Source organism: Bidens hawaiensis, unplaced genomic scaffold, assembly GCF_021521415.1.
Source record: "Bidens hawaiensis isolate Kalapana, Puna unplaced genomic scaffold, B.hawaiensis_p1.1 tig00419516_1, whole genome shotgun sequence".
Taxonomy (NCBI): domain Eukaryota; kingdom Viridiplantae; phylum Streptophyta; class Magnoliopsida; order Asterales; family Asteraceae; genus Bidens; species Bidens hawaiensis.
In genome coordinates this window covers 40,659-66,394 of record NW_027504887.1, presented here as the reverse complement: position 1 = coordinate 66,394, position 25,736 = coordinate 40,659, and the positions used below count along the sequence as shown (strand labels likewise).

The 25,736-nt window shown below is 34.7% G+C and overlaps 3 protein-coding genes and 1 pseudogene across 3 annotated transcripts; 1 reads left to right on the top strand and 3 right to left on the bottom strand.

Moving 5' to 3' along the window:
• Nucleotides 1-659: 659 nt before the first annotated feature.
• On the bottom strand, nucleotides 660-3,202 carry LOC143609228 (uncharacterized). Its single transcript, XM_077084039.1, has 7 exons — nucleotides 3,183-3,202; nucleotides 2,377-3,100; nucleotides 1,956-2,053; nucleotides 1,753-1,858; nucleotides 1,568-1,636; nucleotides 1,435-1,480; nucleotides 660-1,355 (listed from the first exon to the last, which is right to left on the bottom strand). The coding sequence occupies exons 1-7, from the start codon at nucleotides 3,200-3,202 to the stop codon at nucleotides 955-957; spliced, it is 1,464 nt and encodes a 487-aa protein (XP_076940154.1). The 3' UTR covers nucleotides 660-954.
• Nucleotides 3,203-7,046: 3,844 nt separating this feature from the next.
• Nucleotides 7,047-7,406, top strand: LOC143609227 (uncharacterized). Its single transcript, XM_077084038.1, has one exon. It carries the CDS (start codon nucleotides 7,047-7,049, stop codon nucleotides 7,404-7,406), a length of 360 nt encoding a protein of 119 aa, XP_076940153.1.
• Nucleotides 7,407-10,562: 3,156 nt separating this feature from the next.
• Nucleotides 10,563-11,006, bottom strand: LOC143609226 (uncharacterized). The gene has a single exon (XM_077084037.1). The coding sequence runs from the start codon at nucleotides 11,004-11,006 to the stop codon at nucleotides 10,563-10,565; it is 444 nt and encodes a 147-aa protein (XP_076940152.1).
• A 3,999-nt stretch (nucleotides 11,007-15,005) lies between these two features.
• LOC143609222 (protein JINGUBANG pseudogene) lies at nucleotides 15,006-16,394 on the bottom strand (annotated as a pseudogene).
• Nucleotides 16,395-25,736: the final 9,342 nt, after the last annotated feature.

Here is a 25,736-nt window from a genome sequence, read left to right as displayed (position 1 = left end):
CAACATTATCTTTCCTGAGCCAATGAATTTGCCTTACAAGCCAGTCATCAATAGCATCTTCCATCATTAGTTGTAATATTTGCTTTGAAAACCAAAATACCTGTCGTCTGCATACATAAATATTAACTGTATCATGTATTATTAATCATCTATATGATGAACCGAATGTTCAGTGAACCATTAGACAGAAAGTTCATTTATGTTGGTTTATTTAGGTTTGTTTATGTCTGTAGGTTTATGTCTTTCTTATATGGTCGTTTATTTATGTCCGTTTAACTTTGCCTTGGCTTTAAAATTATAATGGAAATTATGGAATAGACTTTAATTTAGATGTGTTTGTTAACTTTTGACATTATTGGATACTTTATATATTAGACTTTAATTGGTGTTCTTCGTTTATATATGTTCATTTGTATTTGTTCATATATGTTTGTTTGTATTTGTCCATTTATGTTCGTTTATGGTCTTTTGTGTCCGTTTATGTTCATGAATTGTTCATTTAGAATGTTAACAAACGAATATAAACAAACACGAATATGTTCATTTTCTCAACGAACAGACATGAACAAGAAGAACCATTCGATTAGATGTTCATGTTCGTGTTTGGTTTAAGTTAAATGAAGAAACACAAACATGCCCATGTTCGTCTTCGTTCGGTTCATTTACATGCCGAATCAACTTTAATGATGATTACAAATGAAACATAATCAAAATATCAAATCATATCTCCTAATTTTGGTAAAGATAACTATAGTCAGCTCTAACTAATATTTTCTATCTAATAATTACTATATCTAAATAAACCAAATGATGTAACAAAATAAGTTGATAATAGCATAAACCTTAACCAGCCGCGTTTGTTGAGTTGAAATATCTTGTCCACTAAATTTAGCAAGGGAACACTTACATTTGGTGGACTCCACTGCATAAATAAATAGTAGATTTTAATGAAAATCACACAACACTTATTCCAGTGAACAATAAATTTACCTCTGCAGGCACACCAAGTGGATCTTCTTTAGTAATTGAAGTTATAGTTGCAGCAAGATTGAGTATTTCAGACCGAACCTCCGTATTAATTCTATTTTGTTCATCATTTTTTTCTAAAATCGGCTCGCTAGCCTGTGCAGCAGGTCCCACTTTTTCCTCATGATTAACTAATCTCTCTTTTTCACCTTCCTCAATGTCAGAAAAACTGTTAGCCATATATGAGGTAGTTCTCTTTGTACCAGAATCAGTTTTCAACGACACGTTTCTTCTAACAACTGGAGATGAGCATTCAGATGGCGAATACCGGCCCACAACTTTTCTCTTTAAACCACCTTTAAATTGGTTTACAGCATCATCCACATTGACTGTTGATCAAAAAAGTCATATGTCACTAAATAGTAATAACTGTATTTAATATAAGCACTTTAGGATATAACAATATACCTGCTAAGGGTCTCACATCTGTTGCCGGCCTTCCAAAAGAGTAACTCTACAGAGGAGCATAACCTTAAAACGGTGATATTATTTGAAAGTAGTGATATTTAATATTAGCGTAACTACGTAAGTAAATGCATACCTTTGAAGTCATACTCAAAAAGTCCCATACTTCATTTTGCTCAAAAATATTGGGTATAGACAAAAGATCCTATAAAACATTACAGAAAAATTAATCTTGAATCAAAAGATTAAGATTTTAAAAATTAGTAAAATTTAGGACTGTACTTGAAGATATTTATCAAGTTGTATACAACGTTGATATACAAATGCATCCTCTGTGCTAGATGAGAATATTCTTTTAGGAGGCAAATTTAGCGTATAATTAGGAACGTCTTTTAAATTTCGATGCAGTCTATCAAAATTCCTGTATCTGCTCACCAAGTGAGGATAGAAAAAATGATTATTTGTAACCACAATCGAATAAACCGCAGATGATTTTAAAAAGACCAGAAAGTCATAAACAAGACCTTCTTTCCACAAACCAAGTCTTGTTTTCAGCATTCATAACCGCAATCGAATAAACTGCAAATGATTTTGAGTCATTTTCAAAGTATGCTCCTAGAACCTGTAAAACAAACATAGCCTCAATAACAATACAAATTTATAAACAATAATAATAATTTGAATTCAGAGTTTTGCTTCTTTTAACATATGCGTTAAAAGATAGTCTTCTGTCCCATTTGGGTCATTTTGTAGGTCTAAAACCAGCTTTTAAAAATGACAACTTTTATAAAAAAGTAAACTTGTATACAAAAATGTTGGATTAATTATACATAATTTTGAACTTAAGTGTTACAAAATGAACCAAGGTGATACAGAAGCATATTTGAGTGACTCGGATGTACAAAAAGTATGCATTGAATTTAAAGTTCTTAAAAATAATCTTACCCGACAACTGAGCTTTGGAACAGACCTTTCAGTACGTGTTACTTTATCCGAAACAGTTTTAATCTTCTTTACATCATTATCTCGGCCAACATCCGCACTATAAAACTCTGATATTATTGGTCCACCAACTTGATTTTGAATGTTTAAGTCAGCAACACTATTTGATGTTTCCAATTTAGATTTACTTCCAACAACATTATTAGAATTATTTTCATCGACTAAATCAGAAAGCTCCGACGTCTTGCTTTGATCACTCAAAACTCCATCAACATTTTGCTCTGTTGTTTGAGTTTGATCATTAAAATTTTCATTTTTTCCGGAACCTTCCGTTTTCTTATGACATCTCTTTTTATTATAGTTTCTTCCTCTGGCCCACATATTTTCAAGATTCTCAGGATGAAGAACTTCAGTTCTTCTTTGCGTTGCAGCCTCAAGAACCCAGGCCCACGCAGAGGTCGGTTGGTTCAACGTTTCATCTTGAACCGGACCAGAAACCATGGGCGCGCGTGGGTTTAAAGCCGGTTCCTTTTGGTCTTTAGGTGTATCATTCTTTTGACTACTAGAAGACTCGTTTTTCATAAAAGCCGAATCTTGACTTTTTTCTTGTCTCGGGGTTTGACTTTGACCCGTTACATTAGTTGACTGATTATGATAACCACCTGCATCCTTTCCTTCTTTGGTATTGTTGGCAAGAAAAATAGCCTCAATCAACTCGTTGATACGCCTGTCAAAAGAGTATGCATAAATTACACAAAATCATATCTTATATAATTTTATAATAACTACTTTTGTCTCTTGAAACTCACCCGGGGCATGCAAATCTCATTGCTGGTTCGATTACCAAACACGTTAAGATCTCACGTGCAATGCACCGAACAACAGAACAATGCGCTTCTCGTGGTCTAAGAACTGCACTCAAAAGCGCCCCTATAATCCGTTTAAGATACTACAAAATTAAGCAACATTAGATAACTTCACAAAGTGTTAGTTACAGATATTAGTTATTTTATATAATAAAACTCTCCACTCACACCTTGTACTCACTCTCTGAAGATATTAAAGCTGGATGAAGCTCTTTAGAAGCCATTAGATGGTGTTTTAATCGTTCATCACGTTCTTCAGAAGATAATGTCACCATAACCTCCCTCCCAATTGCAGCTTGGTTCTTTCTAAAAACCTCTAAATGATCCCCTATTAAATCAACTACATCCCTGAAACAATTTGTGATCGACTGATCATGTCACGATTCACTTTCTTGCTCACGTGCCCGCACATTTTCTTATGAGGTGGCTTATCACTAAACTACCAAAATAATCTGTTCTAAAAAATAAATAATTTCATACATATCCATCTAAAAGATCATCATTCTACATTTAACAATGTTAATGTTTCAAAACACAAATCACTAGAAGTTTCACATTTATATGTTCCATATCAAATAAACTTTTGATAAATAGTTATAATTACCGTTAAATAAGTATGTTGTTATGATATTACATTAGCACTTTCTAACAATACTAACCTGGTTAGCAAGTCAACAAGGTTAATGTCTTTAACTCGTGCAGAAAATTCAGCAAGAACATCCATCAGAACCGCATGTAAAAGCTGTGGTGCTTCTTTATCAGGTGTTATACCCGAATACCACGAATCAACCACAAATTCTTGTAAAAGCTTACTAACAAACTCATCCATTGCAGCCTCAACTACTGGAGAATCAATCTTCTTCTTCCAAGTAGGTTTCGGAGGCAATGTAGTAAGACGAGAATCTTTAACAGATAACTGTTTTCTCTCTAGATATGCTAAGTATGATTGTCTGTTAGGTTTCTTAATCTTCCATTGGAATTCAACTTCTCTTATTACAATATGAACACCGGATACTAGTAAAATCGCTACTGGTACATTCATCCACATTGATTGGCTAGTGTCTGTTACAATTAAACAATTAATTGGTTGTTTTCATACAAAGTTCATGCAATAATCACCACTTTGGAATTGGTTCCAAATCACTGGTGACTAGGCCTGTAACTGAATCGAATGTTCATGAACTGTTGGTTCGTTTATTTAATTAAACGAACAAACATGAACAAATTTTGTTCGTTTATTTAGACGAACAAACATGAACACACGTTTTGTTCATGAATTTATATTCGTGAAATGTTCATTCAGTTTGGTTCATTTATTTACGCTTGTTTATGTTTGTTTATTATATGTGAATGTGATGCATTAGACTTGTTCATCTGTTGTTTATGTTAGTTCAATTATGTTCTAAATGTTCGTGAACTGGTCCTTTAGGTTTAAAACGAACATTATTCGGTCAGTTCGTTTACAGGCTAGTTAGTGAGTGACATTAGCGAAAAACATATTGAATTAAATTTGAGATATAAAGCAACAACAAACAAACAGTCAAACACAATGAAAAGATAAATATGAAAGAGTTACGGGATAAGAAGAGAGCCACGATGACAATGCAAACCGCCCACCACGTGGTACGAAGCTTTGCCTCTTCGATCAGATTCTGTAACGTCTCCATACCCTACGTACGTGTTTTTTTTAAATGATAACAACTAACAAGCCCTAGGGAGAAATTTATTTGGTGATCCAAAATTAAGGGATCGTGTTCAAATTATTGCAATGACATTTCTTGTTTTGAAATTTTGAACCATGCAGATTACAAATACTCTAGCTTTGGAATAATAATAATAATAATATCCACGTGGCTTGCTATTTTTGCACCGGTATCATCTAGAGCGATTAATCAAATAACGTAAGGGGGGCGGGTACCCTGTTTGCGTGAATGATACTCGCGAGTGGCAAATCGGGTACCAAAATCCGGGTACTATTACCCGATCAAATGTAACCGTTGGAGCGGTCAAAAATAATCGTTGGGGACTGACTTAAAAAAATTTATATTTTTATAAAGGGGCAATTTCATATAATGGTAATTAAGTTTTTAAAAGTGTTTCAAATCGGTGAGACTTGATTTGATGATTTAGTGATCCGATTTGGGAAAATTTACACGAGTGAGCTAATTAAAACAGTTTTAAAACTTAGTTACTATTCTATGACATTTCCCCCGTATAAATACATATTATCTTATTGTTTGTTTTTCAAACACACACTCTCTATTCATATGTCCTTTGCACATTACAGACTTCGATTAGATCTTGTGGCACATCTTCAAACTTAAAATCTGCCGCAGCTTGATTAAGATGAAGATGGATAGTTTTTTTATTTATGTTATCATATTTTTAATGTTTTTTTATTTGAACTATGTAGTTTTTTTTAAATTAAATAAAGGTCTAGTTATTCTTGTATGTTTTGTCCTCAAATAAGAAAAGAAGAAAATTATTCCAAGGTTTTTTTTCACATAATGCTGCATTTGGAGGTCCCAAAAGGAGGAGGTATTTTAAAGTAAGCCAAGTATTTCCTCCAATATTTTTGAAGATATCAAAGCATTGTCTTATATTTGGATGAGAAATAAGGTTATGGGTTCACTTGATCAAATTGGTAATAATTTTTATATCTTGTTGTAATCTTTTAACATGTGGTGTATGTTTGGGACAACAACTTACTAATCTTTTTAGGGCATCTGCAACAAGCCACATCCCCTAAGGTTAGGGTGATGTGGCAATGAAGCAAACTTGATGCGGTAAGAAAACACCATTGTAATGTCAAGTCTAAGAAAACAAAGTCCATGGTTGCAAACATGCTTCAAACTTGCATAGTGGATCCCTCCCCTCTTATACACACACATACTTTATATGCATATGCATACATATTTAATATTTTTAATAAGGTTTGTGAAAATTTGTTGTTGTGAAAGAAAGTTGAGGTTTTTAAAAAAAGCTTGGAACCTGATGTGTCGGTTTGTATGATTTTGTTGTTGTGGATGCTCTTAATGAGTATGAAAATTACTGTCACATACTTATTACGCTTCTTTTGTTTTCACATGATAAAAAAGTGTCTTTAATATTTAAATTTTATTACTAACTATTTAATATTTAATTAATATTTTCGCCACATACACGTAATATTATAGCATGTGTGAGATTGAGTATGAAAACATATTATTGGATTATTGGCTTTTTTAAGCCAATAAGGTAAAATGTGTTTGACAATTACAAAAATCATTTTTTATTTTAGTTTTTTGATGAGTAAAAAAACAGTTTTTTAAAAGCTCTGAATTCTTTATGTCTTTTCAAAATAGTTTTTTGAAAAAACAAATAAACCAATAAACAATTTTCAAACTTAATCCCAAACATGTTCACTAGTTTGCTTTCAATTATGAAGCATCCTCTTTATGTTCTAAACCCAAGCTTTGGAGGTTTGCCACAAGGTTTAATAACTTAACATATAATTAAATTACACTAATACACTTCTTAATACAAGATTTCCAACATTATCAGGCATTTAGTCAAATCAATTTCCAAAAATAGTACAAATTATTTTATTAGCAAGTGAGTATTTGAAATAGTTGCAAGTAGGCACAAAGTACATGTACAAAACACAAGCTCCCTATTCCCCTCATCTTGTCATCTTGTTTTCTTGTTTACAACCAACCATTCATATCCCCCTTATCCCATCTCTCCCTCTCTCTTTTCTTATTATTATTATTATTTTTCATCATCTCTACTTTCATTTCACCACAAATTTCTTAAACCCAATCACCAATGGCAACCACCCTATCTCCGGTCAACTTCACGGCAGCCGTTCCCACACGGTCTTCCGGCAGACCCACCACCACCAAGGTAACCTACATCAAGGGCCTCAACTCATTCGGTGGACTTAAAGCTCACAACACTGTTGCTTCACTCGGCACCACTGTTTCCACCGAACAACTGTTTGCTAACTTTGTCTGTGAGTTGAAGAAACCGTCGGCTCGCGGCGGTGGTGGTGCACTTACGGCCACGTGTAATGCGGTGGGTGAGATATTCAGGATAGCGGCGATCATGAACGGGATTACGCTTGTTGGGGTTGCTATTGGCTTTGTTCTTCTTCGGATTGAAGCCTCTGTTGAAGAATCAGAGTAAGAAATTGTTTGTGGGAATTGTTTGACTGCAAATTTTTTTTACCTACAAAAATGTATGTTTGTTTTGTTGTTGAATTCATGTAGAATCATCAATCATAAATATTATGTATGAGTGAATTGAACCAGATGTTATATAATATATATAATACCATCATTCATGTTTTCCTATATTTAAAAATTAATGAGTCTTTAGAAAGAATTGATTTGATTGGGGTGTTTGGATGAGCTATTAGAATTTAGAATTGATTAATTAGGGTGGACGTTATACGTAGTGTAAAATTTGGCTGTTTTCAACCGAAATTTTTTATACGTAGTGTAAACTTAGCTGTTTTTGGCCGAAATTTTTTATACGTAGTGTAAATTTAGCCGTTTCTAACCGAACATTTAAGCCTGGCCTCCTTCGCTTGTGAAATTTTGTATACATTTTGAGTCCGATCCCCCGATGTCTTAGTCCAAGCTTCGCCACTACCATCCACTCTTATGTCCCAACAGCTAACTGTAAAGATAGCAAATCAAACCAATCAGGCTGTGTGGGCATGTTGATTTGATGGGTGAACGGTTTATTTTTGACAATTATTATTATTTTTTTTAGTTTTATTTTAAGTAGGCAAATCGGATTTTAATAATCCCAATTTAATGCAGTTGGCCGATAATAATCCCAACTTTGAATATAGCTGTCAATGGTCCCAACTTTCACACTATTTGTTTTCATTGAACCTCCGTTAAAAAAAACTTAACGGACGTTTAGTTTTTTTCAAATTTCAAACTGATATTTTAGGGCTTTTGATCGGAATAAGGATACGAGTCGATTGATGTAAAGCTTACCTCCAATCAATGGTCCAAACGACTAAAGGATGCTTCAGTTCCGGTGTTTAAACTATTAATTAACAAAAATCAAGTTGTTTGAAGCGTCGCTTCGAGTTAAGTTTTACATCAATCTTTTCGTATTCTCATTCCAATCAAAAGCCCTAAAACATCAATTTAAAACTTGGAAAAAACTTAACGTCATTAATTTTTTTTTAACGGTGGTCCAATGAAAACAAATAGCGTGAAAGTTGGGACCAGTGACGGCTATTTTCAAAGTTGGGATTATTATCGGCCAACTGCATTAAGTTGGGATTATTAAAATCCAATTTTCCTTTTAAGTATTAGTTTAGAGTAAAGTGCCATTTTCGTCCTTGTGGTTTGTCAAATAATGCGAATTTAGTCCAAAAAATTTATTTATTGCGTATGGACCCTCTACGTTTCCCAGTTCTTGCCAATTACGTCCAAATCACTAACCCCGTTAAATTTAATCGTTAAGTCAGGGGTAGACATGTCTTTTCACCCTGTCTTTATTATAATATTTATTTTAGTGAACTGCGGTTTTCGTCCTTATGGTTTGTCCAAATCTGCGGTTTTAGTCCAATAGTTTTAAGTTTGCAATTTCATACTTGTAGTTTCATTTGATCACTTGCAATTAAACCCGAGTTTATTAACCTCGTTAATTTTGGTCGTTGGACCATTCGCATACCCCTCACGTGGTGACCAGTTTTGTCGTTTCTCTAACTAATTAAACTTCAGTCTTAATTCGCAAGCCCCCTCACGTGAGGGGCTAGGTTGTATTTGGGGGAAAATGACAAAAAACAAGAAACAAAACTGCCCCTCACGTGAAGGGCACACTAATGGGTTTAACGACCAAAATTAACGATATTAGGAAATTCGGGTTTAATTGCAAGTGAAAGGAAACCATATGGAAGAAAATTGCAAATTTGAAACTACTAGACTAAAACCGCAGATTTTGACAAACTGGAGGGACGAAAACCGCAGTTCACTAAAATAAGTATTATAATAAAGAAAGGGTGAAAAGACATCTCTACCCTTAACTTAACGATTAAATTTAACAGGGTTAGTGATTTGGATGTAATTGGCAAGAACTGGGAAACGTGGAGGGTCCATATGCAAAAAATAAACTTTTTAGACTAAATTCGCATTATTTACCAAACCACAAGAACGAAAATAACACTTTACTCATTAGTTTATATTAAAGTATTACAATAATAACCATTCCTGATTTTAAACATATATGCAAGTAAATGTATCTAAAATATATATAAAATAAATAAATAATAAAAGCTAAACAACTTGTTCAATTTAGATGACCAATATTTCAAAGTTCCAAACCAACTAGTTGACCATAAACCGTCATAACAGATCGAAATTTGAACTATTTGAACCTCAACCTGATTGACTTGCTTTGATTTAAATGATTTGATAGGTTTCGACAGTTTATAGGTTTCAACACCTGGGGTTTGGCTGCCAATATAGAATTTATGCTTTTAGTGTTGAGCTAACGAACCTGGTTTACCTAGTTTATCTTTACATATTGTAATCGTTTATTGAATAAAATGATCCGTTAGTCTTTACCATCTTAGATGGTATACGAGCCTTAAGGTTTTGAACCCTTTTCCTTCCTCCTCAAACAACTATGCAACCCAACATCATTTTACTGCGCCGCATCAAATGCTTGTTTGATTTGCATACCTCCGGCCCAATATGGCCTAGTTAATTTTCAAACTCAAAATCAAGATGGTACGACCCACATATGAACCAACCGAACTGAGCCAGGTCCTACAAGCGTCGACATTGAACTTAACTTCAAAAAATAGGGGCAATTTCATATAATATTAACTAAATTTTAAAAGTGTTCAAATTAGATCAATCAACTTTAAAAAGTGTTTCAATTAAGTCACTTAACTTTCATAGTTTATTAAATTAAAGATTTTAACATATTTTTTTTGTTTCACATAGGAAATCTTTTTATCTTTATTTTTGTTGACGCTAGATGACTACATGGATTTTGTTTTTTACTTTCAAATTTTAATATAATTAACGTTTTTTATAATTTTTTAAAATTTAACTACATATATTGCAAATTCCGACCTCCACTCATATATTATCCTCCATTTTTTATTGACGTAGAACAAAATCGATACGATTTGATTTGAAGATTTAATGACCCGATTTAAAAAAAAATATACATAAGTGACCTTTTTTTTTGAACGGCCAACAAAAGCAAATTTTATTAAAATAAATCGGACTAGCAAGAAACTAGCCCGACACCACAACCGAAATAGACACCAAAAAGGAAAAAAACTCAGTACACTTTAAATCTACCTCAATCCTCCCAAGACAATTGAGACACTCCCGACCTATTTTTAACCCAAAGATAACTAAGCCCTTTAATTTCACTTACTACACTATCCACTGTGATCGCCATACCATTAAATACCATGTCATTTCGCGCCTTCCATAAACACCACAATGAGACTAGGCAAACCGCGTAAAAAGAGTTCGCCTTCCTTTTAGGGAACTTTGAGTATTTATGAAGCTCAAGAATATCCCTAATATTAAAAGTAAAAATAGGCGGTACTTTGCACCAAATAGTAATTGCTTGCCAAACCGCTTGGGCTAACCCACAAGTAATGAAAACGTGTTCTGCCGTCTCCTCCATAACGCCACACGCCGGACAATCCACCGAAACAATCCTAATGTTTCTCTTGGCAAGAGATGTCAAGACGGGGACCCTATCCAACTCCGCTCGCCAAGCTAGGATTCCCATTTTTCGGGGAACCCAATTATTCCACTCAATTTTGTAACCCGGAACAGCTGAACAAGCCTCAATTATTTTTTCTTTTAGGCTAGACGCAGAGAAGCAACCAGAATTATTAAGTGACTTAATTTGAAAGTTTTTAAAACTTGGTTACTTTTATAGATATTCCCTAAAAAAAATATATAAGTTGAGAATTTAAACCAAACCAGGAACTCAAACTAATCTAAAGTTGAAACTGGGCCCGCCGTCAACGGTTTAGTTTGATGGATTTTACCTTGGAAACCGGATCCTTAACTGCCTCATTACCACCAGCACACGGATCCCGGTTTCTCTTAAAACTATTGTCTACAACAAAATTACCAAACGAACCATGTGCGCCGTGCCCGTGGAATCACCACCAAAACAATATATAAGTGCGATAAGATATTCACATCTCAAAACATCAAACACTTGACCACAAAAAGAACACAATTAAATTGAAAGCATGTCTGGATTGATTGATATTTGGACCAGCGAGCTGAAGAAGCTGCAAACCGACAACAAGAGTAAGGCCCATGCCTCGAACCCGTCTGAGCCGGAATCGACTAACCAGGTGAACCAGTACTTGGTCTGGTCACAGGCTTTGGTCAAGCGAGTCAACTCACTGCCGTTGGTGTTCCCTGCTTATTCTGAGGCTACCGTTTCTATGCTCGTCGATTTCTTTAGCGCTTGATCTTGCAACTACGAGCACATGTGTTGTTTATAATTGTACTTTGTTTCAAAGTTGTATAACTTATGAATTTAGCGTTCTGTTTTGAAATAATTAAAAGTCCACGCCATCATTGATCCTCATACACCATTTTTTGTCCTATACGGCTCGTATAGGGCTATACGGTCGTATAGGACCTGAATCGTGTCAGAGGTTGTTTGCCATCGTTTATTGTGTCTCGTATAGGCAAATACGGGTCGTATAGGCCTATACAGCCGTATAGACAATTTAAAAAAAAATGATAACCATATATACAATATATGTGATTTATACGGGTCGTATTTGGCTCGTTTATAGACACTTTTTTTAAAAAAAATGATGACCATATATACAATATATGTGATTTATACGGGTCGTATTTGGTTCATTTATCTTAACGGGTTTAAATGTTAAGCTCATGCTTAGCTCGTCAAAAGCTCAAGACTGTCTAGGCATATTTGTTGCTTACATATAATAAAATTGAGGTTTTTTTAACATCTAGTCAACATACATTAAAATAAAAATGCACCCCAAAATTTGAGGTTTTTTTTAAATCGTTTTCCTGGCAGCGATTAAGGCAGTCTGAATGTTTCTGCAAATGTTTTCTATACGGTCGTATAGCCCTATACGACCGTATAACTTTTATTTTCTATACGGTCGTATAGCCCTATACGACCGTATAGCTTTTATGGTTTTGTCTGAATGCAATACGAGACATTTAATGCCTATACGGGCTGCAAAAAGCTGTTTTTTTTGTCCCCTTGTCAGGCATGTGTACCCTATACAGCCGTATAGGCCTATACGAGCCGTATAGGCATGTGGGGGTGATGTGGGAGGATCACATCCCATCAGATAACACCAACCTCTTGATATCACACTACGTCTAAGGGTGTTCACCGTCAAAACGTGAACCAAACAATTAGTAACGGTTTTTAGTATTGAAATCCAAAAACCAAACACTAAAATTAAAAATCTATACTGGCACTTTGAACTCTACAAGTTGAGTTGATACAAAGAAAACTAAATTGTCGATATTGAATTGCTCATGTGTATAAACACTCACAATTGGTTCACCCAAAAATCAATGTAGAATTGCATTGCTTTTGTATTTTACCACACAAAAAAAGGTACAAAAACTTCAAATAAAACCAGACCATATAAAACTAGTTACACTTCCACTATTAAACTACCTGGCCCACTATTATTGTTTCAATTATTAAGCAAATGTGAAATAATTAGAAACTTCTCAGGGGTGTTTTGGATTCCTTATTTTGTCTCTTTATAACTTTTCAGTAAGTTAATAAGTTACAAAAGTGTAACTTATTAAACTTTTCCTCTCACAATATAAGCAATCTAAACACCTTATTACTTTTAAACAAATTTATAAGTTATAAGTTGATGAAAATAAGCCATCCCAAACACCCCCTCAGATTGAAAAATGGTATGATTACAGAGTGTTCAATAAGCGCCCAGCCAACCACGGACCACCCATATATAACAAACGAATATTTAACAAGGGAAGGAGGCAACTAAAAACTTGTGTCATTAAGGAGTGTTTTCTTGTATCATAGATGAAAGAAAGATGAGTCGAATGATGCAGGTGGAAATTTCTGTGATCACCTATGATCCCCCCTGTTGGGTCAATTGTTGTTTGGCCCAAGTGTAAGGCCCAACACAATAATTAGGTTTTATTATATTTGGTATTGTTTTGGCTAGCAAGTTAGGTTAGTCTATATAAACCGAGTTATTGTTAGACATTAGAGAGAGGTGAGTTTGGTGTAACCGAGTTAGAGTTCATCAAGAGTCAAACCGAGTTAGGATTTGAGGGTTTGTAATCAGTTTTTTGAGTAAGATTTTCGGATTAATATAAACGAGAGTTATTCGTTTAATATTCGTGTGTTGATTATCGATACGGGACTTGACCCCTTTCTCCATGTTCCTTACCTTCCGTCTAAAAAACAATAATTCAATATGTAGACAATAATTCAATATCGGCCACGTCCCACTTATCTTATTTTGGAGACATTGAATAAGAAAGTGATGTCCAAAACACTGATTAAGTAGAGTCAAATAACACATCCACCCGCTTACTAACTGCTAGACGGAAGTGTGGGATAACTTCCCAACCACCAAAAGGTGTTAAGCCTAAGCATATCGGTTCCTAGAGTTTTGTGGCCTCCGCCCTCAACATAAAGCATAAACAAGCCCAAATGTTAACTGTTTTAAACTAAACCCAACAAGACAAATAAACATAATAGCAATAGGCCCATAAACATAATAATAATAATAGGCCCAATTTTGTGGTGGCGTTATTAGAAGCATCAAACTATAAAGGGTAGTTTCTTTTATATTTTATCTAGGCCAGGGAGAAGTATTTTGTGTTTGATGAATTGATGTTTTCCATTGTCCATCTTAACATCAATTACATAACTTAATTAATATAGAAACAAGTAAAGATGTATGAGCTACCCACAATTTAAGTTATGTTAGTTTTAAGTTGCTAACCATTAAATACTACTTAATTTTTCCTTATAATATACAAAGACAAACTCCAACCTGTAACCGCAACAGCCCAATTGCAAACATCTCTTCAAGCTAAGCAGTATTGATGTTTAGCTTGAAATGCTAGAAATTAGAATCTGGTGAGCTCAAACTAGAGATGCAAATCCTAACCGGAACCATTGTAGATAGATAGTATGCCATTGTTATATGTTTATTTTACACAAAGCAAAGATTATTTATTTTTGTTAGATAGAAATTATTATGTGCCCTTTTCTTTGGAAATTGTAAATAAGTTTAATATGCAAAATTAACTATAAAATCCCAACAAATTTTCAATGGGTATTCCGTTAGTCGGCGAAGACTAGACATTAAAGAGCTTTGTTTGTTTCGATTTTTAAATATTATAATTATATACCTTTCGAATTTTATTGGAGACTTCTATAATAACTTGCTGCACACTATTAGATAACATAAGGTCTCGATACATATAAGAAGGGCATGCATGGATCATTCATATCTCGTTACATGTTCAAACAAAGAGAACTTGTATTATTATTATAAATTATATACTCAGTCATGTACAAAACATTTACAAATATATAATTACATTTTTTCAGTAACACTCCAAGATAAATAACGTCCTCAATCTACATTTAAATAAACAAATAAGAAATTATCCTTCTTAAGATTTGATGATCGATCTTCATAACTATAATGTTCATCAAAATCTCAAACTTGGTCGAATACTCGAATCTCATCGTGATGATCTCTACCCTATCGCTCGTGTTCGCAACTCCATATGCTTCCGATGTACAACCTTTCAAGAGTTGCAAATTTGCGGTTGCTCCGACACTCGCCAAAGCTTAACCGAGTTATCCAAACTACCACTATAGACCATCCATTCATCACTCTGATCATCATCTTTAGACCGTTCCTGAACCGCCAAGCACTTAACCGGTCCGGTATGACCATTCAAAACCGACAAACACGTGTGCATCCCATCACCTTCCCTCCGCCACACGCGTATGCTATTATCCGCCAAACCACTCAACAAGTTTCCAGCAGTAGTAACACAAAGCACTGCCAACTTATGTCCCCTCAAAACGCCCCCGTGTGAAAACCCGTGTTTCTCCCAAACCCAAAAGTTAACCAACCCGTCAAAGGATCCAGCATACACGGTGGGGTCAGCAGCACTTACTGCCACTGACGTCACCGCGCTATCCTGATCCAAAAGTGTGGACACAAGAAGGTGTTTAGTCGTCTTCCTGACTAATTCCCTTCGCCACACTTTCACTGTCCCATCAGCTGACCCGGTGAAAACCATGCAGTCAAACCCCACAATGACACTGTTAATAGCGTCATCATGGGCACTTACAGATTCCAAACATTTAGAATCTGTAAGCCTCCAGACTTTAAATGTCTTATCCCATGACCCGGAATACAACAATCCGTGTTCCTCATCCAAACTCAAGCACGCGACCGCATCGTAATGTTTTATCCAAGGAACATTACGATGCCGTCTTACTTCAATATAATTATTCGGGTTCATCGAGCTTTTAATATAATCTTTCGTGGTCGGTAAACTACCGACCCGTTTATAGCCTTTTTTCTTTTTATACTTCCATACCCGAATCTTATACCCGGTCACCAGAAACAACAATCGCTTTTACCAATCCGCTACTCGATTTAAAACCCGAAAACTCCATTAAACTCTTCCACACTCTAATATTCTTCGAATCCGACCCCGTGTATAATAAATCACCAGAAGTGGCTAATGAATATATATGTCCTTCTTCACGTACCAATGAACCGATCAAACCGGTGTTATTATTATTATTATTATTATTATTATTAATATAATCGTTAATATTGATCCATGGTGATTTGGAGTAAGGTGATGGGATGTGGTTGAATGGTGACATGAAGTACACCGGAGATGAAGTTGCCGACATGACTGGGCTAGGAAGTGAGGCGTTGCTACGGCGGTGGTGGGTGTTTTCATCCGGTGGTTGGTGGTGGGTTGTGATGGATATGTTTGGTTCGGAGCTGTGGAGGAGTACGGCGAGTTTTTGTCGCCGGAGTAGTGTGGTTTTGCCGGTTATGTTGTTTGTCATTTTGAGATTGATTGGTTGAATGAATTGATAGAAATAATAAAAGTGAAAGAGAAGGTGAAGAGTCGTATATATAATGTGTGGTTTGAGTGTGTGAAAAGATGTGTTGCGTGTTGTGGGTTGGGTAAAAGTAGGTGTATAACGTGGCGGACATTCGACACGTGCTGTTATCGCTACGTATGTTACGTAACTACTTTTTTTTGAGGAGCCTCTTGGACAAATTGTACCGGAAAGAGCTTTTACTTGTTTTTTTTTCGTCATGTAACGTCACATTAATTTTTGACAAATCAAATTCGTGCTTCAAATATTAGGTACACTTACGGACAGGAGTGAATTCTGAAATTCAATTATTGTAATCTCAAGAATACCGTTTCTTATATTACTAAACTTATAAAAATAATTTTCCTACATCACACATACTTGAAATGAAATTTAAGGGATGAGTTTAAGTGTTCGGGTTAGTTTTAGGTCTAACCATCAAACAAGTTTACCTAAACTTGTTAAAACTAAGTGTTCGGGTTAGTTTTAGGTCTAACCATCAAACAAGTTTACCTAAACTTGTTAAAACCGTGGTGTTCGTGGCAACCCGACAAGTTCGTGGATTAGTCTAACTATTATTTATGCCAATTTTTTAAGATGTGTTTAATGTAATAACCTACATTATTAGACGGGTATTTTTAGGGTAAAAAAATAGAATATAAATATAAAGTAACGTAACACAGCTCAAACATATTTGGTTAAAAAGTATCTAATTTCATATTTTAAAGTATTAACGCAAAAAAAAAAAAAAAAAAAGCAAAACAAGTTTCTAGATTAAACGAAGCATGTTCGTGTAACCTACGAATATAGTGTTTTGCACTCATACTGGCCTACTGGGGTTCATGTGTGTGAAATGGTTTTCGTTTTTATGTCATGTTTTATTCAAATTTGTGAATAAACTGATATAATTATGGATTAAAAGTTTAGCTTAAAAAAATGGTAGATTATCCTTTTTAAAGTATTGAACTTCCGTGCTCCTATCTATTAAAAAGCTAGTTCAATCACTTGATGAATCAAATAGACATAATTGTGCAATACAGACATATTAACAATTGTATAGGATTAACTAGAAACCTATCAAATTAGTCATTTAGAAATTTTCAAAGTTTCTAAAAAGGGGTTGAATTATGCTCTACGACAATTTGTCTAGCCATATATAGCATGCCAATACGTGAATTGCTTAAACTTTCTAGTTCAAAGTACAAATTTCTTGTTTGGGGAAGTTTGGTGTGTCAAACTAGATAGGTTTGGTTTGCCACCTTTAAAAATTTTCAATTTGAACCCGTCAAAGTTCTTCGGTCGAGTTTACGTGTATGACACTTTTGTGTTCATTTTTTCATTCGTAACATTCTTGAGCACATGCACATAGTCACATAGAGGTTTCTAGAACGCGTTCACCCCAAGCAATCCAACAAAAATATGTTCCTTTTATGTAAAGATTGCAACCATAGCTATCAATTGATGGTCCACACCTATTTCAATAATAAAAGTGCAGAATAAATCCTTAGCTTTAAGTTTGGTTATCACCGTCCAACGGAGCTTGAATGGGGGGACCAATATTTATATATGTATATATATATACATATATATATATATTTTAATAAACTGTATATGAAAAGTATAAATTCTCTTTTATAATATTGTTACCGAGTATTAGAACGTGTTCGTCTTTTTTGTTGGGGCACCATAACTTTGACTTTAATCTAACGTCAAACAACATTATCAAAAGTTCAAAACATAGAAAAATAAGCATGTAAATGTATGAGATAACTTAAGACAATCAAACACTAATTAGAAAGGAACAATTGCATGTATCCGATTATCCCCTTCTTTCAAACATGCTTTGGAAAAATATTTAACTATTTCATAGTATACCTATACCTATGTATTTTTTCTTAAAAATGAGTTTTCTAAGTTTGGACGAAAAATTATCTCTGTGTTCATACATTGATATGTATGATTGATTATGTAAATGAATCCCACACCACAAAAAGCCACAAAAGTAAAAATGTGAAGAACATGGTTGAGTCATTGATAGCGTACCGGTATATGCTAAACTATTCATGAAAATTAAATATTTCAAGAGCACTTGGTTATATCTTATTTGTCATGCTGCTTTGTTGTGGAAAGACACCCATGATGTTTTCATGTCACGTAAGCATGTTATCGCCTGAAACATCACCCCGTTCTATGAAAATGAGGTGTTAAATGATGGGTTAGTTAACACATTTACGCCTTGAATGCTGAATCTAGCAAGGCCCAAGCTTTGTTACTGAAGACAAGAACATGTACATAACGAGCAAATGGTGTTGACCTATATAATATTTATGTTGACCAACACATTGCGCTAAATATAAATTTTGTTCGTTATTTTCATTATGATCTTTATTTTATGATAAATTTTCAAATAATTATGGTACATAGTAATATTAACAGTAAAAACATACTTCTTAAATTTACACTCTAATGTCGGTTAACTTCCACGATATATTGTAATTACCTTCCATTGTCGTGTACATCAAGTCCTCAACTAAGGTAGAAACCTTAATTTTATAGTCATAATAAAAGAAAATAAGCTAATCATTTAACTACAATAAACATATTATTTAAATGCATTAAACTACATTAATAGTAATATAAATGGGTTAATGTCTAGTTAAACCTCTTACATAATGACTTGATTTTGGGTTGGCTGGCAATTTAATCATGAATTAATAAGATGTATGATTGATTAAGAGGCAGTAAAAAGAGGCATTATCGATAAGAGGTATATATATATATGAAATTTGCTTTTGAAAAAAACAAAGAAGTTAGTTGTGTTGGAGTAAAATATGTTGGAAAATTTGTTACGTGTGCATTAGTAGGTTGTTAGACACAACAAATGCACACTAATAGACATTGATGAATGAGATATCGATGTGTGATTGTATGTATTTGAAAGAAAATAATATAGTGGTGTATCCCATATCGGTGGGATGGAGAACTTGTGCCTTGTTTTTCCTCTATAAATAGAGAGGTAAACTAAGTTGCAACACACACCAAACCTTACACACAACACAAGCATTGTTGCAAGGTTTTTCCAACTTCTTCTTCTTCTACATTTCTGGATTCTTTTATTCGAACATTTTTCACGTTTACGGTTAACTCCGGCAGTATTACTGCTCCGGCTGTTGTACCCTGGGAAACAACGAGTTCTCTTGGGAGACTCGAAATATTGTTTTAAGGGCCCCGTGTTCAACACGATCCTCAGTCAAACCGTTTACATTTTTTTGTATTGTATTTGGTTTATTTCTTTGATTTTGTATTGTATTTCAGATTCTTGTATTGTATTGTATAAGTAATAAAACTGTTTGTTAATTTTCTGTTTATTTACTCAATTCACGAATTCGGTTCCTACAATTTTAAAACAATATTTTTTAAACCGTTATCGTGAAAACTTTGTTTAAATTTTCAGAAACTATTCTATTTTGATCCAAACCAGTTTTGTTTCAAAATAGTATATGTTTTAAAAACAGTTTTTTCTTTTCTGTTTTGGTCTCAGAATCAAGAATTGGATATTCAAAGTTGAACTTAGACAGATTCGTTATTGGTTTAGCATTCTGAAATCAGAAAAGGCTCCTTTTTGGGCTGTTTTTGGCTATCTCGCATGAGATAGTGTTATCTTGCACGAGATAAAGCTATCTCGCACGGGATAAATTTATCTCGCAAATTTCAGAATTTTCTGAATTTTTTTTCTAAGTTACTAACTTGGTCTGTTTTCTGTGTTTAAGAATGACAGGACCAACCCCAAACACTTCTAATGCTACCCCTGCTGTCCATTTGACCCCAGCCAATGTGGGAGCGACCACAATGGCTAACCATGCTGAAAAACCCGAAAAGTTCACGGGTGTCCACTTTAAGAGGTGGCAGCAGAAAATGTTTTTCTACTTGACAACCTTGAACTTAGCACAGTTCTTGGAGAAAACAGCCCCCATACCCACTGCCCAAGATGATGCCCAAAGTGTGAGCGCTTTGGACGCTTGGAAACATTCTGAATTTCTATGTCGCAATTACGTGCTCAATGGTTTGGCGGATCCATTGTATAACGTCTATTGTGGGATAAAGACTGCCAAAGAACTATGGGAGTCTTTAGACAAGAAGTATAAAACCGAAGATGCGGGAACAAAGAAATTTGTTGTGGCCCGTTTTTTGGACTTTAAAATGGTTGACTCCAAGACTGTGATCACCCAAGTCCAAGAACTACAAGTTATACTTCATGAAATTCATGCCGAGGGTATGACACTTAGTGAAACGTTCCAAGTTGCAGCCATAATTGAAAAGTTGCCTCCTAGTTGGGTTGAGTTTAAAAATTATCTTAAACACAAACGAAAGGAGATGACTATTGATGAATTAATTGTTTGTCTTCGAATTGAGGAAGACAATAAAACGGTTCAAAAATCAGCTCGTGTGGAGCCAATGGCTAAGGCCAACATGGTTGAACTTGGACAATCTTCTAAGGGGGGGCATAAGGGTAAGGGTAAAATGGATAAGGGAAAGGGAAAGGTGAACCTTGGACCGAAAAAGGAGGTTGTGAAAAAGAAACCTCAATCTTCAAACTTCCAAGGTGTTTGTTACAATTGTAATGAGAATGGCCATCGTGCGAACAATGCAAGAAGCCTAAGCGTGAGCGTGCGCATATGGTGGATGAAAATGGTGAACCGTTGGTGGCTGATGTGGTCTAAATTATACATATTATTTTATAAATATATCCTACACTTTTAAACCTTTTGAGCAAGGTTTTTATTAAATATTATTTTTATTTGGTTCATGTGTGAGTTTAATGGTTCTAGAAGATAACGAGTTATAGTGTGTTCAAAATAACATATAATCAAATGATCAAAGTTTACCTTACTGCTTAATGTTTATTAATACAAATAAGAAAGTAAGTTGGTATGTAAAAATGTCACGTAAACTTGCAAGTAAAATAAACTAATTTGATTTTGAAAGTTTATGTAACAGTGAGGATGTGAAGAGTAGTTTCATGTTCTATCTATCAAGTTTAATTTAGTATTACTATTATTACTTTACTCACGTGAAAAGGTGAAAGCCCATGAACATATTAATTGATTGATATTTTTTATAGGGCTCATATGACGTAAGACAAGGAAGTCGGTGGACAACATAAATTAAAAAAAAGAAAAACACACAACAATAAAGAGGGGTCACGGCTTATAACAATAAGAAGAAAAGAACCCTACAGAAATCAGCCGTGGAGTACAGTGAACGCAAGAAAGAGAAAGAAGGCCGTTGTTTCGAGCCGAGATCGGTTGGGTTGAACACCTACTTAACCAAGCATCATCACTATTCGGTTTGAATTTATTATTTTAATTATGAGCTTGGTTGTTGAACTTAATAATTTTAGTTTCTTTGATTTTAAGATGCTAGCCTAAACTTATTAGACTGCCTAGGCTTGTGATGAACCTTTGTTTGGTTTGATTTTGATTGGGATTATTTTCGTTATGGATTTTATGTTTTAAGTAAATTGTTGAGTTTGATAAAATTGATGCGTATGATTACTTGGTTTTATTTATTTAGATTTATTGTTTCGCATTACCCTTGTTGATTGTTTCATAGGATAGGGTTTTGTTAGGTCATTTACTGTGTGTTATTGACTAGTTTATGATTGATATCGATTAAGATCATAGAAACAAGAAAACTAATTAAATAGATAAAAGTGAACCGCCAGCCTAGAAAGTTGTAAGGTGATAGGCTGTTGATAGATCTTTGTTGGTCAGGATTGTTAGATTTAGTTCTTCGTAAGGAGTTCGTCTATGTTTGATTGTCAGCTTAATCTATTAAATTAATCAAGTCTGCTTTGCTATCTTTTGAATTCCCCGCTGTAAGGTAGGTTTTCGTCATAAAAGATACTTAGACATAAGCTGTTAAATAACCGTAAGGAAGTTTAATTAATAAACCGGTGAGTCTTAAAACTTGTTAGAAATCCATAGGCGTCTTCTTGAAGTTCAAGGGTCCTGTTCGGGTTTTCTGTCAAGGGTCTATTTTATGATCCCAGTTCCATAACTTGAGTTTTTCCATTTAAATTAATAACCGCAACTTTGGGGATTCTGGTCTGGGTAGTTATCTTTATCATCTGAATCAATCCAAGTTTTCTTAATTGTTTTCTTTAGTTAAATTAATTAGGTTAAGTTTTTATATTAAATTAATTAATTAAGTGGTAATGATTATGTTTTATTATTATTATTATAATATTTAGTGTTAGGGTTTTATTATTTTATTAATTAGTTTATTATTGGTTTAATTAAAGTAATCATTAGTTAATTATTATTAAATCTTAATTATTAGTATTAAATTCCCCCTCAAATATTATTAATAAATAGTCGTGTCTTGTAATTGAGTCTAATTTGCTAATTTCGTAATTTAAAGAGTCTCGTGGGTTCGATATCCGGACTTACTTAGCTGTACTAGAGTCGATCGGTTCACTTGCCGGTTAGTAGTTTAAGGGTCTAGAGTATTACTTAGTGTCTAGATTAGTATAATTTTAGTTATTTATTATTTGACTACTTTTAGCATATCAGTGGCAATGATCACCGAGCTCTCGGCAATGATTGAAGAAATCAATCTTGTGGGGGACAAACCGCAAGGATGGTTCATTGATACGGGTGCGACCCGTCATGTGTGTGGTGACAATACCCTCTTTTGCACCTTTAAGGAGGCTGCTAGTGATGCTAAGTTGTTTATGGGGAATCAAGCAACGGCCGACATCAAGGGTGAAGGGAATGTGATATTGAAGATGACTTCGGGAAAAGAGCTTACTTTGAGCAACACTTTGTATGTGCCCGAAATTCGTAAGAATTTGGTTTCGGGTAAGTTGCTTAATAAGTTTGGTTTTCGTTTAGTGTTTGAGTCGGACAAGTTTGTCTTGACTAAGCGTGGAATTTATGTTGGTAAGGGCTATGCCCTCAATGGTATGTTTAAACTTGATGTAACCGTGATTGGAAATGAAATGAATAAGGCATCTACTTCTGCTTATATTATTGAGTCTTTAAATTCAAATGTTTGGCATGGTAGATTAGGACATGTAAATTTCAATTCACTTCGTCGTTTAATTAAATTAAAAAGCATACCAACATTCCACATTGATACAAACTAGAAATGCGAAACATGTGTTGAATCCAAACTTACAAGATCATCCTTCAAATCGGTTGAAAGAATAACGAAACACTTGATTTAATTCACACCGATGTGTGCGATTTAAAAATGTGCCCAACAAGAGGGGGAAACAAATATTTCATCACGTTTATTGATGATTGCTCAAAATATTGCTATGTATATTTACTTAAAAAGTAAAGATGAAGCAATAGAAAATTTTATCTTGTTTAAAAATGAAGTTGAGTTACAACTTAACAAGAAAATTAAACGTGTGAGAAGCGATCGAGGAGGTGAATACGTTTCACCATTTGCGGATTTATGGGCACAAAGTGGCATAATACATGAATTAAGCGCTCCTTATTCTCCACAATCAAATGGCATGGCGGAACGAAAGAACCGTACATTGAAAGAGATGATGAATGCCATGTTGGTTAGTTCTGGGGTGAGCCATGACATGTGGAGGGGATGCCATTTTAACGGCAAATTAACTTTTAAATAAGATACCTCTCAAGAATAGGGACGAGAACCTTCGTATAAATACATGAAAGTGTGGGGGTGCCTAGCTAAAGTCACCGTACCACCTCCTAAGGCTCTTAGGATTGGTCCCCAAACTGTTAATTGCATTTTCATTGGATATGCTCACAATAGTAGTGCGCATCGGTTATTGGTACATGAATCCAAAAATCCAAATGTACACGTAAACACTTTCATGGAGGCGAGCCCCAATACTGTCTCGTATTTTGAGCACGTGTTTCCTAAGTTAGGACACACACATGAGGCCTCATCATCACGAGCGAATGATGTAGGTGCAAGCTCGTCAACACAAAATGACGACTTGGTTAATGAAGGAACACATGAACGGCCCGAGACTGAGGATGGTGATTTAAGACGAAGCAAAAGACAAAAGGTTGCAAAATCCTTTGGTCCTGACTTCGTAAGCTTTATGGTTGAAGGTGAACCTAATACCTACCATGAAGAGGTGACCTCACCTGAAGGACCTCAATGGAAAGAAGCAGTCAATAACGAAATTGATTCGATCTTAAAAAATCATACTTGGGAATTGGTAGATCTTCCAATTGGTTTCAAACCACTTGGATATCGTTGGATATTCAAAAAGAAAATGAAAGCCGATGGAAGTATTGATAAATACAAGGCAAGGCTAGTGATCAAAGGTTTTAGACAAAAGGAAGGTCTAGACTATTTTGATACTTACTCACTTGTAACACGTATAACCTCTATAAGGTTGGTGCTTGCAATCGCGTCTTTACGAAGTTTGGAAGTGCACCAAATGGATGTAAAAACGGCTTTTCTAAATTGTGATTTGGAAGAAGAGATATACATGGAGCAACCAGAGGGTTTCTTCGCCCCTGGTCAAAAGGGTAAAGTATGCAAACTCATCAAGTCTTTGTATGGCTTGAAGCAAGCTTCAAAACAATGGCACCAAAAGTTTGACCAAGTCATGATTGGCAATGGTTTCAAAATTAATGAGTGTGATAAATGTGTTTATGTTAAAAACACAAATGGAGGTTATGTTATTTTATGCCTTTATGTGGATGACATGCTTATCATTAGGAGTAATGATAAAATGGTTCAATCTACAAAAGACATGTTAAAGGCACGATTTGACATGAAAGACATGGGTTTAGTTGATACTATTCTTGGAATAAAAATTATTAAAACCAAAGAATGTCTTACTTTGAGTCAAGCACACTATGTCGACAAGATTCTTGAAAAATTCAACAAGGAAGACAAGCGAGTGGCTCGTTCTCCTGTTGACACTACTCTACATCTATGTAAAAATAGAGCTGAGCCGGTTGCTCAATTAGAGTATTCAAGAATCATTGGAAGTCTAATTAGTATCTCATGACATGTACGAGACCCGATTTAGCATACGCGGTGAGTAGTCTAAGTAGATATACTAGCAATCCAAGTGTTCAACATTGGAAAGCTATTATAAGGGTGCTTAGGTACATAAGATACACAAGAGACTATGGTTTGCATTATACCAACCATCCAGCTGTGATCGAATGGTATACTGATGCGAACTGGATTTCGGATATGAAAGATTCCAAATCAACAAGTGGGTACGTGTTCTTACTTGGTGGGACATCAATATCTTGGAAATCATCCAAACAAACTGTAATTGCTAGATCCACAATAGAGTATAAATTCATTGCCTTAGACAAATCTGAGGAAGAGGCAGAATGGTTA

Bases quoted from the DNA above. Each gene is read 5' to 3' on its own strand.
- LOC143609228 (XM_077084039.1), bottom strand. From the start codon at position 3,202: ATGAGATTTGCATGCCCCGG. The intron at 3,101-3,182 runs GTGAGTTTCAAG...CTCTTTTGACAG, and splicing joins ATGAGATTTGCATGCCCCGG to GCGTATCAACGAGTTGATTG. The intron at 1,637-1,752 runs GTATATCAACGT...AATGTTTTATAG, and splicing joins CTAGCACAGAGGATGCATTT to GATCTTTTGTCTATACCCAA.
- LOC143609227 (XM_077084038.1), top strand. From the start codon at position 7,047: ATGGCAACCACCCTATCTCCGGTCAACTTCACGGCAGCCGTTCCCACA.
- LOC143609226 (XM_077084037.1), bottom strand. From the start codon at position 11,006: ATGGGAATCCTAGCTTGGCGAGCGGAGTTGGATAGGGTCCCCGTCTTG.